General features: G+C 54.1%; 1 protein-coding gene across 1 annotated transcript in view; it reads right to left on the reverse strand.

Annotated features, from left to right (window-relative positions):
* The window catches only part of CFAP46 (cilia and flagella associated protein 46), a 118,538-nt gene that overhangs the window by 40,922 nt on the left and 58,704 nt on the right, over positions 1–18,912 (reverse strand). The window contains 7 exon segments of the mRNA XM_010382769.2: positions 3,479–3,625; positions 5,115–5,247; positions 5,467–5,565; positions 10,891–11,039; positions 15,577–15,726; positions 16,514–16,672; positions 18,039–18,244. Coding sequence (XP_010381071.2) covers positions 3,479–3,625; positions 5,115–5,247; positions 5,467–5,565; positions 10,891–11,039; positions 15,577–15,726; positions 16,514–16,672; positions 18,039–18,244 — 1,043 coding nt within the window.

The following is an 18,912-nucleotide window of genomic DNA, read 5'->3' on the forward strand; positions in this document are numbered from 1 at the left end:
GAGCCCGGCCTGCCCGTCCGGGGCCTGCTGCCAGGGAGTTGGGCAGCCACATGATCTGGGACAGAAACACAGGGCAGCCTGTGCTAAGAAGAGAGGGGTGCTGGTCAGAGGGTGAGGAGAGGATGGGAGCGGTGGCGGGAAAGCAGGTCCCGGCTGCAGGGCTGCCCAGGTATCTTCTGCAGCAGAAAGGCAGTGTCCTGTTCCCAGGCATCACTTTCTGGCCAAACAAGATGCCCTGTGTGCTCGACTGGACCTGGGCAGGCCCCTCCCAGGTGTAGATGCAGGTGTGGGGACAGAGGGGAGGGCGGGCTGATGAGCTGGGGCTACCCGCCAGAAAGCAGGTGTCCCAGCTGCTGAGGGCTCCATCTCTGGCCGTTCCATGCATTTAGATGCCCAGGACGAGGGAGGGGCCACAGCCACTAGGGAGGCATGCCCCAGTTGTGCCCCTGCCCAACACAGCATCCACCTGGACACCACAGCCTGCATGCACCTGGGCACGGCTGTGACCGCCAGAGATGGCGTGGGGAGGGCCTGGGTTCATAGCAGCCTCGTGGGCAGTCAGGTGGCCTGAAGGTAGGCAGGTGGGTGGCTGGGCTCTGTGGAAGGGCATTCCTGGCCTCTGGACCCAGCCGGGCAGGGGTGCGCAGGCCTCTGAGGCGGGAAGAGGGGGAGGCCCTTCATGGCTGGGCCCAGAGAGCAGGGCAGGCAAGGGTCCAACGGCGCCCGGCCCTTGTGGGGCTTGTTCAGGGCAGCTACAGTGGGTCAGAGGCTGGTGACAGGGTGGGCAGGGGCTTCCACATGGAGAGGAGGAGGGTGAGGAGGTGGGACAGAGCTTGGCTGGGGGTGAGGAGCGTCCAAAAGCCAGGGAGAGGACAGGGTGGGTGGGGTAGAGGTGGGGTAGAGGTGGGTAGAGGTGGGGTAGAGGTGAGGTAGAGGTGGGTAGAGGTGGGGTAGAGGTGGGTAGAGGTGGGGTAGAGGTGGGTAGAGGTGGGTAGAGGTGGGGTAGATGTGGGTAGAGGTGGGGAGAGGTGGGGTGGAGGTGGGGTAGAGGTGGGTAGAGGTGGGGTAGAGGTGGGTAGAGGTGGGGTGGAGGTGGGGTAGAGGTGGGTAGAGGTGGGTAGAGGTGGGTAGAGGTGGGTAGAGCTGGGGTAGAGGTGGGTAGAGGTGGGGTGGAGGTGGGGTGGAGGTGGGGTAGAGGTGGGTAGAGGTGGGGTGGAGGTAGGGTAGAAGTGGGTAGAGCTGGGGTAGAGGTGGGTAGAGCTGGGGTAGAGGTGGGTAGAGGTGGGGTAGAGGTGGGTAGAGCTGGGGTAGAGGGGTGTGTGAGGCTGATGCCAGGGTCTCCAGTGCTGACACTGAGTGAGAGGCAGAGCCTGTCCTGAGGAGGAGGCAGCACAAGGCACAGTCACAGCCCCAGGGCAGATGTTTCCAGCCTGGAGGCCCCTGAGGTCGGCGGGGGTCTGAGTGCTGAGGCCACGGCGGGAGAGCCCAGGGGAGGTCAGAACGCCAAGAGAAAAGGCCACCATGTGGGTGGGCCTGAGAGGGGAGGGGAAAGCCAGAGAGCACGCAGTGGGGGTGGTGCCACCAGCAGGACGGAGAGAGCCCCGCCGAGGAGAGGCCAGGGTGGAAGGGCAGAGCACACTCCCATCGCCAGCCTGGGGGAGCAGGTTCAGAGAGGCTCAGGGGTGGGGCGGCCGGGCTGCACTGGCTGAGGGTGAGGTGGGGCAGGAGGGGAGGGCAGCACACGAAGGCAGGCGTTCTGCGATGTGGATGTGGCTGAGAAGCCAGGGTGAGCTGAGGGCCAAGTTGAGGACGGGAGCCGGGAGGCCTTCAGGCACGAGGGCGGGGAAAGATCGGGCAACAACCAACTTCCCGCCAGAGGCGCCACCTGCGAAACAAAGTCCCTGCACGGTGGCGGCGGCGGCTGCAGGAGGAGGGTGGAGCAGCGCTCGTGGGAGTCCAGCACCTGTCACATCCGTCCCAGGACTGGGCTCCAAGGTCCACGGAGGCCTCGGCATGCAGCAGACTCACTCCCTAAGTCCCAGAGCTCTCACCACCTGACCCCGGGGTGAGGGAGGCTGGGCCTCTGCCCACCTCAGGGGCTTGACTCTCACCCCGGGAGCTCCCAGGAGCTCTTCCACACCTCCGGCCCTCCGGACCCAGCAGAGGCTGGCCCTCTCCTGTGGCTGTGGCCAAAAGAATGCTGCACCCATGTGCATCCCTTCCCCAGCTGTCCACAGCATCCTCAGTCCCTTCCTCAGACAAGCTCCCTTTTGACCCTGGTATGCACACACCCATCTCTGCTATCAGAGACCTGCTCACACCTGTCCAGTGCCTGAGACCTGCACACACCTGTTCTCAGTGCCTGAGACCTGCACACACCTGCCCCCTGCCTGTGACTTGCACACACCTGTCTCTGCTATCAGAGACCTGCACACACCTGTCCCCTGCCTGAGACCTGCACACACCTATCCTCAGTGCTGGAGATAACGTCTGAACCTCTCAAGGCTTTGATGGGCGTCACTGAATTTTATACCATTCTAGGACCCTCTCCTTTTCTAGAGTTTTTCTTCAAAACAAGTGACAGGATGTCTGGTTCTGTAGCTCTGCCTCACCCTCCCAGTGAAAGCAACTCTAAAATCTGGACAGAAGATGTCACCATGTGTCTGAGGTGAGTTTGGAGGGCAGTCAGTGCTGGCAAAAACTGGCAACTACAATCTTTGCACAGAGAGAAGCACCCGTGGGCCTCCATCCATCTGGCTTTTTCACGGGGCTGCCATCCCTGCAGGGGAACAAAACCCGGGGGAATGCAAGCGCCCGGGCTGAGGAGAGGAGGCTGCAGCTGGGACTTCCAGTGCTGAGGCCAGTCCCAGGAGGAGGGGCTGAGGCGAAGGGTCCAAGGTCCGTACTTCCCCTCAAGGCTGTCAGCTGGGTTTGGCTGCTCAGGGCAGAGGAGGATGTCACAAAGCCTGGCAGGAGCCAGCTGAGACCAAAAAGCTGCAGTGCCCGCTGGGGAGACCGGGCCTCAGCAAACGTCCCGGGGCTTTCACTGGGGACCGTAAGGGTCACATCCAGGGAGTGAGAGCAAAACGAACAAAGACCAGACCGGACCCGGATCCCTGGACCCAGGCGGCCCCGCACACGATCCGCCCTTTAGAACAAAGTGGCACTTCTGGCAGACACTCTTTGGGGTTCCCCAAGTTCTCATCCAGCCTCAGAAGGTAAGAAACTGACCGTGGCAGGAGGCAGAGAGGAGCCACCAACGCCCAAGAGAAACGAGAGGTTGCAGAGACCAGAGACCCACAACAGGTCCTGGAAATAGAAACTTCAGGAAACCGTGAGTGGCAAAGCAAAAGACGGACAGACAGAGGCCGTGCTAGAGATGAATGCTACAGCCCAAGCTTCCGCCTGCAGCCCCTTCGCTGTGCACAGTGCGCTGGGAGCGGCTGTGGATGGTGACGGGCTGGGAGGGGCTCCTCACCTGGAAAGCCAGATGAGCCTCCGACAGGAGCAGCCGTGCAGGCTGGTACAGGTTCATCTCCAGCAGAACTTCTGCCTTCAGCATCCACAGGTGGGGAAAGGATGTCCCATCCAGGCCCCTCCCGGTCTCCCCATTCATCTTCAAAATCTGGAAGACAACGCAGCCCCAGGCGGCAGGTCCCGACACTGCGACCTCCAAGTCCCATGGGACGAGCTCTGGCTCAGCAGCCATCTCTGTGACTCAGGAACCACACCACACCGAGGGCTCCCTGCTGGCCTAGGCACTGTAGGCGCCTCACAAGCTCCCCGTGCGCCCTGAGGCCAGGGCTCAGGCCTTTGCCTTTCCCCCGACAGACCTCGTGCACTCTGTGTACCTCTCTCTTCTCACGAATCCCCTTGCAGCCAACCAAGCCCACCGCTGGCCACCTAGAGCCTTTGCTACTCCACACACGCACACTGGGGTGTAGGACCCCCCGCCCCCCTTCGTGCTGCCGACCAACCCTGGGATCTGGGCCTGCCTGCGGCTGTGCACCCGGCCTTGCTAGGGCACCCCTGGCGTAGGCCGGTGGCTGAGCCCCTGCACTGGGATCTGGGCCTACCCCACATCCTCCCACCCTCTCCTGGCTAAGCAGAGACCCCGGTGGGGGCGGAGGCTGAGCCCCGCACTGCTGTGTTCTGGATCCAGGTCCTGTGCTGAGCCCCTGTCCTGTCCTGACTGCCAGGTCACAGGAAGCATGGCCTTTGCTCCTCCATGGTGCTCCCATGGTAACTGCGTTTTGGGTTAGGAGCTGGGCTGGTCACCTTCCTTTACGGGCAAATGCAGAGGGTGCTGTGCTCTCCTGCTGAGGGAAACCCAGGTGGCGGGAGGCCCAGTTCTGTCAGACGACGAACCCCCAGGTAGAGACCCCTCTTTGCTGTCCCCACCTTCTCTCTGCCTCTGCTCAGGCGCCTGGAAGGCCTGTTCCAGGGAGGCCTATGGTGCACATAAAGCTCATCTTTCCCAGGGAATTCCAGGGCCCACGGGAGGAGAAATCACTCACAGGAAGCCCCTTACACACTGACACACAGGCCGGCCCCTCGCACACTGACACAGGCTGGCCCCTCGCACACTGACAGGTGCACAGGTCGGCCCCTCGCACACTGACAGGCACACAGGGCGGCCCCTCGCACACTGACACACAGGTCGGCCCCTCGCACACTGACAGGCACACAGGGCGGCCCCTCGCACACTGACACACAGGTCGGCCCCTCGCACACTGACAGGCACACAGGTCGGCCCCTCACACACTGACAGGCACACAGGTCGGCCCCTCGCACACTGACAGGCGCACAGGCCGGCCCCTCGCACACTGACAGGCGCACAGGCCGGCCCCTCGCACACTGACACAGGCCGGCCCCTCGCACACTGACACAGGCCGGCCCCTCGCACACTGACAGGCGCACAGGTCGGCCCCTCGCACACTGACAGGCGCACAGGCCGGCCCCTCGCACACTGACAGACACACAGGTCGGCCCCTCGCACACTGACAGGCGCACAGGCCGGCCTTCTGGCTCAGCTGCAGCCCTGCACGGCCATGAGGGCACCGGTGCCCCCTGGGCTGCAGGTCAGAAGGAGGGTTCTGGACGGTGAGGTTTACCTTGTCCTTGGCTTCCAGCGGTTTGATCTCCCCAGGCCGGATGGGAGGTGTCTGCTCACTCAGTGTTGGCAGGCTTTCTTCTAATAAAGGTTCCTTATTTTTCTCTTTTTTCAACGCGATCTCTTTTCTGCAGCTACGGTGAGTACAACAGACAATATGGGTTATCTGTGCACCACGAGCTCCCACCTCCAGCATGACCCAGGAGAACCAGCCACAGCTGTGTCCCCAAGTGCTCGCTCTCCCCAGAGGGCAGGAGTGCAGGGCAGAGGGTGGCTGGGTGGCTGGCCTTTCCCCGGCCACACCAAGGCCAAGACCCAAGCCCCAGGCGGCGCCGGGGGGGGATGGCACCCACCTGGCCTGCTCCAGCTCGCTGATGTACACCTGCCCGACAGCCTCTTCATGGTGCACAGCTGCTTCCCTCAGCGTCAGCTCGGAGCACACGTGGGCGAGGCTGTGGGAAGTGTGGCCGGGAGAGTCAGTGCCGCGCAGGAGCGGAGGGAGCCAGAAACAAAGCTACTGGGGTGTTTCACAGAAAATGGTCAACTAAAACATCGAGGCATACTTGGATGATATTTTCAATCATTTTTCAAGGTAAGCGAAATTACTAGGGAAAAGTGCCAGGTAGCTCCATCACATTTCAGGTGGGATTTTTTCCCTTTCCTTCACAGATCTCGTGTGAGGCATTATCTGTTGCCTCCTGGATACCGTCCGAGGAGAGGAGGCGGCCCTCAGGTGGGCTCAGCACCCACCACCACAAGCAGAGAAGCCTTGACTCCTGTTGAAAACCCTATTCTTGTAAAATGCTTTCAGGCAAGCAGGAAAGTTGCACAGACGCCAGGAAGCATCCCTGTGCAGGCCCCGGTAGCCCCTCTTGGCCCCATGACCACACCTGCTCCAGCTTCCTCTCCCGCTCCTGCCCCTGGGATATCTGAGCAAGCTGAAGATGCAACGTGCAGCCTTTCTCCCAGATCCTTCAGTGGCCCGGGCACGCTTCCATTGATCACACTGTGCTTTATTGTGCTGCTCAGATACTGCATATTTTACAAATTGCAGCCCTGAGTGTCCAAATCCATCGGCACCATTTTCCAACAGCACCTCCTCACTCGGTGTCTCTGTGTCACATTTTGGTGATTCTCAAAATATTTCAAAAAATCAAAATATTATTATGATTCTGTTATGGTGATCTGTGTTCAGTGATCTTTGCGGTTACCATTATAATTGTTTTGGGGCACCATCAACCACGCCCATATATGACAGTGAACTGAGTTGACAAATGTCCCGTGGGTTCTGACTGCTCCACGGCTTGGCTGCTCCCCCATTTCTCTCCCTCCCCTCGGGCCTCCCTATTCCCCAAGACACAGAAGTTTTGAAATTAGGCCAGTTAGTAACCCTGCGATGGGCTCTAAGTGTTCCAAAGAAAGGAACAGTCAAACATCTCTCACTTTAAAGGAAAAGCCAAAAATGATTCAGTTCAGTGAGGAAAGCGTGTCAGAAGTGGAGACAGACTGGAATTCAGTTCAGTGAGGAAAGCGTGTCAGAAGTGGAGACAGACTGGAATTCAGTTCAGTGAGGAAAGCGTGTCAGAAATGGAGACAGACTGGAATTCGTTCAGTGAGGAAAGCGCGTAAGAAATGGAGACAGACTGGAATTCAGTTCAGTGAGGAAAGCGCGTAAGAAATGGAGACAGACTGGAATTCAGTTCAGTGAGGAAAGCGTGTCAGAAGTGGAGACAGACTGGAATTCAGTTCAGTGAGGAAAGCGTGTCAGAAATGGAGACAGACTGGAATTCAGTTCAGTGAGGAAAGCGCGTAAGAAATGGAGACAGACTGGAATTCAGTTCAGTGAGGAAAGCGTGTAAGAAATGGAGACAGACTGGAATTCAGTTCAGTGAGGAAAGCGTGTCAGAAGTGGAGACAGACTGGAATTCAGTTCAGTGAGGAAAGCGTGTCAGAAGTGGAGACAGACTGGAATTCAGTTCAGTGAGGAAAGCGTGTCAGAAATGGAGACAGACTGGAATTCAGTTCAGTGAGGAAAGCGTGTAAGAAATGGAGACAGACTGGAATTCAGTTCAGTGAGGAAAGCGTGTCAGAAGTGGAGACAGACTGGAATTCAGTTCAGTGAGGAAAGCGTGTCAGAAGTGGAGACAGACTGGAATTCAGTTCAGTGAGGAAAGCGCGTAAGAAATGGAGACAGACTGGAATTCAGTTCAGTGAGGAAAGCGTGTAAGAAATGGAGACAGACTGGAATTCAGTTCAGTGAGGAAAGCGTGTCAGAAGTGGAGACAGACTGGAATTCAGTTCAGTGAGGAAAGCGTGTCAGAAGTGGAGACAGACTGGAATTCAGTTCAGTGAGGAAAGCGCGTAAGAAATGGAGACAGACTGGAATTCAGTTCAGTGAGGAAAGCGTGTCAGAAGTGGAGACAGACTGGAATTCAGTTCAGTGAGGAAAGCGCGTAAGAAATGGAGACAGACTGGAATTCAGTTCAGTGAGGAAAGCGTGTCAGAAGTGGAGACAGACTGGAATTCAGTTCAGTGAGGAAAGCGTGTCAGAAATGGAGACAGACTGGAATTCAGTTCAGTGAGGAAAGCGCGTAAGAAATGGAGACAGACTGGAATTCAGTTCAGTGAGGAAAGCGTGTAAGAAATGGAGACAGACTGGAATTCAGTTCAGTGAGGAAAGCGTGTCAGAAGTGGAGACAGACTGGAATTCAGTTCAGTGAGGAAAGCGTGTCAGAAGTGGAGACAGACTGGAATTCAGTTCAGTGAGGAAAGCGCGTAAGAAATGGAGACAGACTGGAATTCAGTTCAGTGAGGAAAGCGTGTAAGAAATGGAGACAGACTGGAATTCAGTTCAGTGAGGAAAGCGTGTCAGAAGTGGAGACAGACTGGAATTCAGTTCAGTGAGGAAAGCGTGTAAGAAATGGAGACAGACTGGAATTCAGTTCAGTGAGGAAAGCGTGTCAGAAGTGGAGACAGACTGGAATTCAGTTCAGTGAGGAAAGCGTGTAAGAAATGGAGACAGACTGGAATTCAGTTCAGTGAAGAAAGCGTGTAAGAAATGGAGACAGACTGGAATTCAGTTCAATGAGGAAAGCGTGTCAGAAGTGGAGACAGACTGGAATTCAGTTCAGTGAGGAAAGCGTGTCAGAAGTGGAGACAGACTGGAATTCAGTTCAGTGAGGAAAGCGTGTCAGAAGTGGAGACAGACGGGAAGCTCGGCCCCTGCACCAGTTAACCAAGTTGTCAGTGCAAAGGGAAAGTCCTGACAGGAAATTCAAAGCTCCTACAGGGAACGTATGAATACACATGACGAGAAAGTGAAGCCGCCTCAGTGCTGACATGAAAAAGTTTCCATGGTCTGCGCCGAAGACCAAACCAGTCACAACATTCCTTTAGGCCGAAGCCTAATCCAGAGTGAGGCCCTCACTCTCTTCAATCCCACGAAGGCCAGGAGATGTGAGGAAGCTGCAGAAGAAAAGTTTGAAGCTGGCAGAAGTGGGCTCGTGAGGTTTAAGGACAGAAGCCGTCTCCATAACATAGAAGTGCCAGGTGAAGCAGCAAGTGCTGACGGAGACGCTGAAGTTTAGCCGGAAGATCCAGCCAATAGGAGCATCGACGGCGGCCACGCTAAACAACAGATTTCCGTTGTAGACCACACAGCCTTCTGTTGGAAGAAGATGGCTTTAGGACTTTCATAGCTAGCGAAGAGAAAGTCAATGCCTGGCTTCCAAGCTTCCAAGCACAGACTGACTCTCTTGCTAGGGGTTAACGCAGTTGGGGGCTTTCAGTCGAAGCCAGTCCTCATTCACCATTCTGAAAATCCCAGGGCCTTTATGAATGATGCTCTATTGGCCGGGCGCGGTGGCTCACGCCTGTAATCCCAGCACTTTGGGAGGCCGAGGAGGGCAGATCACGAGGTCAGGAGATCGAAACCATCCTGGCTAATATGGTGAAACCCCGTCTCCACTAAAAAAAAAAAAAAAAAAAAAAAAAAAAAAATATTAGCCAGGCATGTTGGTGGGCACCTATAGTCCCAGCTACTTGGGAGGCAGAGGCAGGAGAATGGCGTGAACCTGGGAGGCGGAGCTTGCAGTGAGCTGAGACGGTGCCACCGCACTCCAGCCTGGGCGACACAGCAAGACTCTAAAAAAAAAAAAAAGAATGATGCTCAATGTACTCTGCCTCTGCCTGTGCTCTATAAGAGGACAACAAAGCCTGATGTCAGCACATCTGTTGACAGCATGGTTTGCTGAATATTTAAAGCTCACTTTTGAGACCTATTGCTCAGAAAAACAGATTCCTTTCAAAATAGTACTGCTCACTGGCAATGCTTCGGCCACCCAAGAGCTCTCACGGAGATGTACAAGGAGACGAATTCTGTCCCATGCCTGCTAACGCCACTGCTAACATCGCATCCATGCAGCCCATGGATCAAGGCGTCATTTCGACTTTCAAGTCTTACTATTTACAAAGCACATTTAATAAAGTTACAGCTGCCACAGACAGTGATTCTTCTGATGGATCTGGGCAAAGTGAATTGAAAACCTTCTGGAAAGGATTCGTCATTCTAGATCCCATTAAGAACATTCCTGATTCATGGGAGGAGGCCAAAATAGCAACATTCACAGGAATTTGGAAGAAGTTGATTCCAACCCTCATGGATGACTTTGAAGATTCAAGACTTCAGTAGAAGGAGCGACAGGTGTGGGGGAAACAGCAAGAGAAGCAGAGTCAGAAGTGGAACCTGAAGATGGCCCTGAATTGCCACAGTCTCAAGAGAAAACCTGAATGGATGCAGAATTGCCTCTTACGGACGAGCAGAGAAAGTGGTTTCTTGAGATGGGATCTGCTCCTGGTGAAGATGCTGTGAACAGCGTGGAAATGACAAAAGGGACCTAGAATATTCCATACATTGAGTTGATAAAGTGGGAATAGCATTTAAGAGACTGACTCCAATTTTGAAAGAACTTCTGCCATGGGTAAAATGCTATCAAACAGTGTTGCATGCTACAGATAAATCTTCTGTGAAAGAGTTGATTCGTGTGGCAAATTTTATTGTTGTCTTATTTTAAGAAATTGCCAGCCTTTTTAGCGTTTTTAGCACATACATTTTAAATGGATGTGTGTATATTTTTTAGACATAATGCTATCACACACTTCATAGACTACAGAATAGTGTAAACCTAACTTTTATATACTCTGGAAAGCCAAAAAATTCACGTGACTTGCCTTATTGTGATATTTGTTTTGTTTCGGAACCTAACCCACAATATCTTCAAGATAGGCCTGTATTTCCTTAAAACAAGAATATTCTCTTAAGGATCGGGTAGAAATTTTACAATAAAAATATCATATTTTATTTTTTAAATTTTTAGTAACAGGGTCATGCTCTGTTGCCCAGGCTAGAGTGCAGGGGCACGATCATAGCTCACTGCAGCCTCGACTTCTTGGGCTCAGGTGATCCTCTTGCCTCAGCCTCCTGAGTAGTTGGGACAACAGGTGTGTGTCACCATACCTGGCTAACATATTTTTTAAATTTTCTGTAGAGATGGGGTCTTGCTGCGTTGCCCAGGCTGGTTTCAAACTCATGGGATCAAATAGTCCTCCCGTCCCAAGCAAAAATACCATTTTTATATTCAAATATTTTTATTTACTTGGTGTTCAAGTCCCAGGGACTTTATTATTTACACAGTCAACTACAGAATTAATATTTTAACATGCTGTTCATTTTTGTATTCTTTGGGGAAATCACACTCCAAAACAGGAGCTGTACCCACCGAAGGTGGTAGAGATCCGCTAGGCCCTTGCTTCCCACCACGGAGTCCGAAATCAGCACCCCCAACTGCAGGACGGGGACCGTGAGTTCGTGTAGGCACATCTTCTGCAGGGCCTTGACCAGGTGGTCCAGGAAATACAAACTGTACGTCTACATGGACACATAACACACACAGGAGGTCACAGGAGTGGGTGTAGACTACAAGCATAAGGGTCTTTCCTCAGAGAACCCCCTCCCTTCCCGTGCCAGCACATGTCCGCATACAGCAGGTGCTCAGCACATTTCTGTGGGATGGATGGAGGCTGTGCTATCTTCCCTCCCTCTCCCACTCATGGGTTTCATTTGGTCACATGTGATAATCTTTGTGAACATCAGCACCCAAGTATGAAGATCCCCACAAGAAACACACCCATTCATGGATTTATTCAAATTTATGTGTTTGTTTCATTTTTCCACTAAAAACTACTGACTCACTAGAGACAGAATTTCTTTGTGTGCACACACAACCACTTAAACATTTAATATATAAAGAAGAGCTAATGCTTCCTATGATGTTGTACTCAGTTTGTTAAAACCATTACTCTTGAGTGGGAAATTAGGAAAGTTGGATGACCTGTTGCAAAAGCGTACTTCTAAGAACTGGAGGGTAATCAATATTCAAAGAATGACTGGGCCGAGATCTGGAAGTCAGTATGCATCCTGGCTATCAGGCACTGACACAGCCGAGGGCCCCGCGGCGCTCTGCACCGTGCTGCAGGCTGGGCTTAGAAAACTGGGTTCAGGGGCCGGGTGTGGTGGCTCAAGCCTGTAATCCCAGCACTTTGGGAGGCTGAGACGGGCGGATCACGAGGTCAGGAGTTCGAGACCATCCTGGCTAACACGGTGAAACCCCGTCTCTACTAAAAAATACAAAAAACTAGCCGGGTGAGGTGGCGGGCGCCTGTAGTCCCAGCTACTAGGGAGGCTGAGGCAGGAGAATGGCATAAACTTGGGAGGCGGAGTTTGCAGTGAGCTGAGATCTGGCCACTGCACTCCAGCCCGGGCGACAGAGCGAGACTCCATCTCAAAAAAAAAAAAAAAAAAGAAAAGAAAACTGGGTTCAGGGCCCACCAAGAGCTCCACTCTCTCACTCTCTCTCTCAGGCTGGGTTCTTGAAGGGCTGCACCTTAGAATTCCAGGCAATCTAGGAGGAGGCCATTCCCTCAGGGATGACAGCCAGGCAGAGGGGCCATGCGGGCGGCCTGGAAAGCACGGGGTCCCTTGAGAGGTCGATGGAATTGATCACTCCTGGTGAGGCTGATCAGGAGAGCGAGCGAGGGGTGACAGGGCTCTACAGATCTCACAGGCATTAAAAGGTAATACAAGGACATTGAGAACAACTTCATGACAATATATCCAAAATGCATTTTAAATAAAAACATCCCAGAAAAAATGCAACCCATGAAAACTGTTACAAGAAGAAACAGAAACTCTGAAGAATTCTATAACTATGAAATAAATTGGATGCATAATTTAAAATTTTCTCAAACAGAAGCTCTGGGCTCAGATGGCTTTACCAGGGAATTATTCCAGACATTCAAGGATGAAATAACCACCAATCTTATACAAATTTCTCCTAACAATAGTCAGAAAGGAACACCTGCTAACTGACTAAAAGGCCAGCATAACTTTTACCACATCCTGAGGAGGACACACATGAAAGGAAAATTAAACATCATCTTCCTCACAAGCACAGACGCACACACCCTGGACAGAAGAGCCGCCAACCAAAGCTGGTGACATAGAGTGAGTGACAGTACAGCCAAGCTGCCCTATTGTGATAATCATTAGAAAGAACCAAGGTAATTAATTCAAGGAATGAAGGAGGAAAACACCATCTGCATAGATGGAGAAAAATATTTGATAAAAATATAAAAGCATTCATGACTAAAATTCTTAGAAAATAGAAATAAACTTCCTTAATCAATAAAGATCTATAAAAACCTACAACAAACATGAATTACACTTCCAAGTAAAATGTTGGAAACTTTCCTTTGGGATAGGGCGCACAACATAAAAATAGATGTTATCACCATTTTTATTCAACCTCATACTGGAGGTCCTTGCTAGAATATAAGGCAAGGTAAAGAAAAAACAGTGTAAAGAGTGGAAACCAAAAAAGAAAAATGTGTTTGCAGATAAAATGACAATGTACACACAAAATCCAAAATAACCTACAGACAAATTACTAAAGTTATAAAGAGCTTAACAAAATGGATGCTTACAAGGCCAAAATGAAAACAATTACATTTCCACAGTTTATCTGGAGTTTAAACATGAAACAACAAAGCTATATTTACAACAGCATCAAACATTTCAAATACACAGAAATAAATCTGACATGTATAACTGCCATGCAGAAAACTCTGGTCTATTGTTAAGAGACGTTGAAGATGACCTAGGTCAATGGAGAGACAGACCATGTCCATGGATCAAAAGGCTCAACACCATAACAATGTCGGTTCTCCACAAAGTAACTTACAGATTCAATGCAATGTCAGTAAAAACTCTACCAGGGTTTGTGATGGGTCTGACACACCGATTCTAAAATACACATGGACATGCAATGGAGAATAAAAAGAATAGCCCAACCATCCTGAAGAATGAGGTAAGGAGATTTTCTCTACCAAATACTCATGGTTGTGAAGCTCAGTAATTGACACTGAGATGATGCTGCAAGGACAAAAAGCTAACAGAAAGCAAGAGAGACCCCAAAGCAACCCCATGCACAGGTGGGCACCTGCTCATGCCCAGTGCAGCCAGCAAGGAAGGTGGCCAGTGACATTTCAGAAGCGGTGTCAGAACAACAGGACACCCTGACTGCCAAGCTTGAGGCTTGACCCCTACCTCACACCACACACACATCAAGTTCAGGTGATAGGCAAAACTATAAAGGTGCAAAATATTTCCAGTTTTTGGAAAAATACTATAACAGAGTATCTGTACAACCTCCAGAAATGAAAACGTCAAAAAAGGATACACAAAAAACTGACTAATTACAAAGGAAAAGACTAATGACTCTTATTACATTAAAACTACTAATCCCTGTTCCCAAAAAGACCTCCTTAACAGAGTGGAAAGGCAAGGCACGAAGTGGAGGCAGATCTGCTGGTCACATGGCTGCTCATGCGATTTTCCAGAATAAAGGATTCCTTCAAACCAATAAGGAAAACTCAGAAACCTTAATTAAATATGGGCAATAGCCTGGAGGGCACAACACAAGAGAGGACCTCCAAGGATAGGAAGCATTGAAGGCCAACCTCACTGTGGCCAGGGGTGTCCCATTAAACAATGGGGAATGCCACTGCCCACCCACCAGCTGCGGAGATTGAGGGGAGAGTCATCAGCAGGGATCTGCACAGGGCCACTCTACCCATGGCAGGCACAGCAGTGCACTGAATGACCACTGTGGAGGGCAGCATGGCAGTGTGGCACCAAACGTCACAGGTGGAGATTCACATCCTCCATGGTCCAGAAAGTCTGTGATGGGTGTGTCCTCCAGGCATGGGGGCATGTGGGCACCAGGACACAGTGCACAGATAGTCACAAAAGCTTCATGTAGTAGCTGTTAACTGGAAACAGCCCATCCACCAGCAGGTGGATGGACGAACCGTGGCCTGTCCACGCAATGGGCCACCCACAGCAGTGCACGGAAACAAACACAGACAGACTGGCCTGTCCATGTAATGGGTCACCCACAGCAGTACACAAAACATAGACCATGGCCTGTCCACACAATGTGTCACCCACAGCAATGCATGAAACACAGACCATGGCCTGTCCACATAATTGCCACCCACAGCAATGCACGAAACACATCGACAGACCACGGCCTGTCCACGCAATGGGCAACCCACAACAATGCATGGAACAAACACCAGACCATGGCCTGTCCACGTAATTGCCACCCACAGCAATGCATGGAACAAATCATGGGGACACAGCGAGCCTGGCCAGTCCCACAGACGGAGTCCCAGGTGAAGGACGCTCACCAAAGAGAATCCACCCCAACAAGGCACAGATATCTAGTGGACACCCAGTCCCAGCCCCTGGAGCTGTGTGCATGACCACAGAATGGCGAAAAGGACTTGCGGATGCGATAAGGTGAGGACCCCGAGGCGGGGAGGGTCTCCGGGATAGTCCAGGTGAGCCCTAAATGTATTTCTGTGGGAGGGAGCGGGAGATTTGATCTGCACAAAAGAGGAGGCCACATGACCACAGAGGCTGACCGGGATGAGACAAGAGGGACCTTCCCCGGGCCCCTTGGAGGGTGGAGGGTGTCACCCTCCCGACACCTGGATTTGGGCCCAGGGAAACTGATTTTCAGCTTCCGGCCTCCAGAACTGTGAGGGGATCAATTCCTGTTGTTTTAAGCACCCAGTTGTGGGAGCTTGTCATGAACACCTGTCCTGTCTTGCTAGGTACGTGTTGGACTTGGGTGGGGAAAGAAGGAAGGCTTTCCTGGGTGTCGGCAGTTAGGGGCAGACAGTGGTGCTGAGAGGGCCTGTAGCGGGCTGGGGGCTGACGGAACTCTTTCCTGTCCTCCTTTTTCTGGCTACAGTTCACAGTGGAAACTGGACCTGGGGACAGGTCAGGGGGACACCATGCTGTGGCCAAGGTCTTGAGCCTTTTCCTTATGTCAACGTACCGGCTTCTGGATACTTGAGGGGTTAACAGTAGAGTCACTTCTGTCCTGTTTCAGCACAGACAGCACTTCCTCAGGGCAGGAGTAGGAAGCCCACTCTTCTATGCTCGTGGGTAAGTCTTCCAGTTGTTTCTTAGGAGCTGGGCTTTGACACTAGAAAGGTAAGAATGCAGGATTTCCCTGAAATGGTGGAAACAGCAGACACCGTCCCCCTGCCCCCCCCGGCATGGCTGTGCAGCAGGCAGGCCACAGCCCTGGGGAGCCGGCATCCCCCCCACCAGCAGACCCCAGCGAGTACCCAGATCCAGCCTGTGACAGTTTCCAGGCAGTGCACGCAAAGCTTTCTGCCCTGTGCACAGCCAGAGTCGGCCTGGGGGTGCCCAGGCTCTGGACTTCCAGGAGCTAAAGCTCTGCAGCCTCTGCCTCCTGCATCTCCCCTCAGTGACAGCTGACTGGTGAGCTCAGCAGTGCTTGTGCCACGGTCCGGGTGTGAGTGTCCCGCTCTGGGAAGCTGGGCGGCCAAGTGGTTTCTCTGCCCAGCACTTTCAGAAGTGGATACTTGCAGAGAGAAAGGTTTCATGGGATTGAAAAAATACTTTTCTCACTGCTCTGGGACCCAGACCCTGGGCTTTGTCTACTGCCATGGCCTCCGAGCCTGGCAGACCTGGGATGACGTGCTTTGTGCAAGTTGCGTGTGTTACGTGGCTAGCTCCAGGCCCGGGATTCCCGCCAGGGACAAGCCAGGGTGCTTTACAGACATTCCCTCGCACTGTCCTCCAAGAACCCTGACAGGGAGAGAAACCAGGGCACAGAGGCCGGCCAGGGCCCAGCCTCTGCACTGAGGCCAGCTGGGGCTCCTCCGAGAACCCTGACAGGCAGGGAAACTGAGGCACAGGCCATCCTGGTCCCGGCCTCTCCACCACGGCTGCCTGGGCACCACCTGCTTGGGCTCCTTGGCTTTCTCCTCCTTTCCCTTCTCCTTCTCCTTCTCTTTACTCCTCTCATTCTCCTTCTCTTTTTTAGGCAATAACAGATGTGAGCTGGTTGCTGCCAGGGGTCTGCTTTCTGGAACTGATTTTCCTGCTGTCATCAAGGAAACCTGGGCAGGGACGAAATCCACGTTTGCAGCACTGAACACCCACCCGCCACCCACTCCGCCCAGCCTCCACTCCTGGATGAGGGACGCTCAGACGCGCGGGGCTCCCCAAGCTCTAGCGCTCTGGTGTCTTACGTCCCCGTCAGCTGCTGTCGGGTGAGTCCCTAGAGCCCAGAGCGGGGCTGGCCAGGGGTGTGGGCACTGGGGGCTGCAGGGACATGCCCGTGAGCATGCTGGCTCCACGGGTGTCCCTCAGTCTCACTCCACAGCACGACACCCCTGGCCCTGGGGCTCCCTGCTGACCATCCCACACCCTCCCTGCAGCGGCTCTTGTCAGGGCTGTGCCCAGGAAGGGAGGACATTGGGCACATCTCCTTGGCAGGCCCTGCTGGCCCCTTGCAGCCCTGACACATGTGGGGGTTTGGAGCACGTGTGGCTGGCCCCTTGCAGCCCTGACACGTGTGGGTGTTTGCAGCAGGCATGGCTGGCCCTGGGGGGGGGACTTGCCACTCCGCAGGTGAATGAGTTCAAGGTCTCTAATTAAGAACACATGAGAATAACATTGAGCAATTCTCCTAGAAGGGTCACAAAGAATGGCGGCTTGGGCGCCCATGGCCCCAGGTCTGGCAGTGGTGGAGGCTGGTGGGGGGCTGGCGTGGAACATTCTGAAGACGGGATGAGGGGGCCTCCCTGCCTTTCCTGCTCTGCCCATGGCTGGGCGGTGGCCCTGTTGATCCCGAGATGCCCTATGGGGGTTCCAGGCAAACTCGTCCTCAGAAGAAAGGCCTGCCATGCCCGGCGCTGCCCTGCTGGGTGTAGCCTGCAGGAGGCCTGGACAGACGCACGGGGCGGCCCCCAACAGTGCTCCTGGTGGGCTTCACAGGGAGAGGTGGTAGGAGGAGCAGGATAAGGAAGGGGGTGGGAGTGGGGCACAGAAGAAGGTTCTGGAAGCCCCGTCAGCGGGCGGTTCAGGAGCTGTTGGGCCCCAGCTGCCAACAGAGGCGCCTGCTGCTGCCTTGGCGTGGCGAGCCAGGCAGAGGCAGTTTTGGGTGGTGGTCGGCAAGGGCACAGGGGCGGGTGTCAGGGAGGACTGGCTGATCTGGAGGGAGCCATGAGCCCTCCCGTGGGGAGTGCTGGGAATGTGGAGGGTGCAGGAGTGAAGAGGGGAGCCTCTTGTTTTTATGCTGATGGAAATCATCCGGTAGAGAGGAAGAACCTGGACGTCGCAGGAAACTGCTCACATCTCAGAGGTCTTTAGGAAATGCTGGGAAAAGCTCTGATGCCTTTAAAATGCTCACTGCAGTCTCCCCAGCCCACAGTCCGTCCCGGGAGGTGTTGCAGGGACAGGGGAGCCTTCGCTGGGCCTCACCTGCCAGATGTGCCTGAAGAAAGCATAGGCTGCAAGGCAGCAGTCCTCGTAGCCCTCGGCACCCGGCGACAGCACCAGTGCCAGCAGGATGTGCACACGGGCCAGAGCCTCCAGCTGCCGCACGCTATGCAGCTGCTCCAAGGACACCACCTCCCCGGCCTCGGACACGGGGCTCTGTGGGGGCATCTGCACAGCCACGTACTCCCCTGAAACACGGGGTGCCCGAGGCTGAGAGCAGGCCCGGCTACGGGTCTGTGGGCCCCAGGCCACTCCCTTCCCTGCCCGAGGCTGCGGTGGACTGCCCAGTGCCTCGCCAACCCCCGGTGCTCCACTCTGCTGAGGGTCGGGAGCCAGGGGAAGAGCCTCGTGTTGCACTTACTCTGCGAAGGCTGAGCTTGGCTGCCCCCTCACCCCCAGGGGCAGCTCCACTCTCAGCTCCAGCCCCAGGTTCCCAGGCCCTGAGGGCTCTCCTGCTGCCCTGTGTGTCCTGGAAGCCTCATGAGCTGCACCTGGCCTGGGCACCCCGTTCCTGTCCCAGACTGTCCCGAGGGCCTGGGAGTTCTGAGCAGGGCCCCCACTCATCCTGACGGGGGGCTAGGACCAGCAGCCACAGGGAGGGTGGCCCTGAGCAAGCCAGCATTGACAAGTGCTCTAGGATGGCCCTAGACGTCTAGATGGCTCTAGGACGGCTGTGTGCACGTGTGTGTGTGCGTGTGGGCGTGTGTGTGGAGTGGCCACCCTAGCTGGGCTCTGCCAGCCTCTGCTCTTCACAGCAGGCCTGCAGGAACCACCCCATGGGACTCTCCATGCACACCTGCGCTCCCCACAGAGTTTCTGCCCTGGGTCACCCTGAGCTGATGCCCAGGCACTAGCG

Source organism: Rhinopithecus roxellana, chromosome 11, assembly GCF_007565055.1.
Source record: "Rhinopithecus roxellana isolate Shanxi Qingling chromosome 11, ASM756505v1, whole genome shotgun sequence".
Taxonomy (NCBI): domain Eukaryota; kingdom Metazoa; phylum Chordata; class Mammalia; order Primates; family Cercopithecidae; genus Rhinopithecus; species Rhinopithecus roxellana.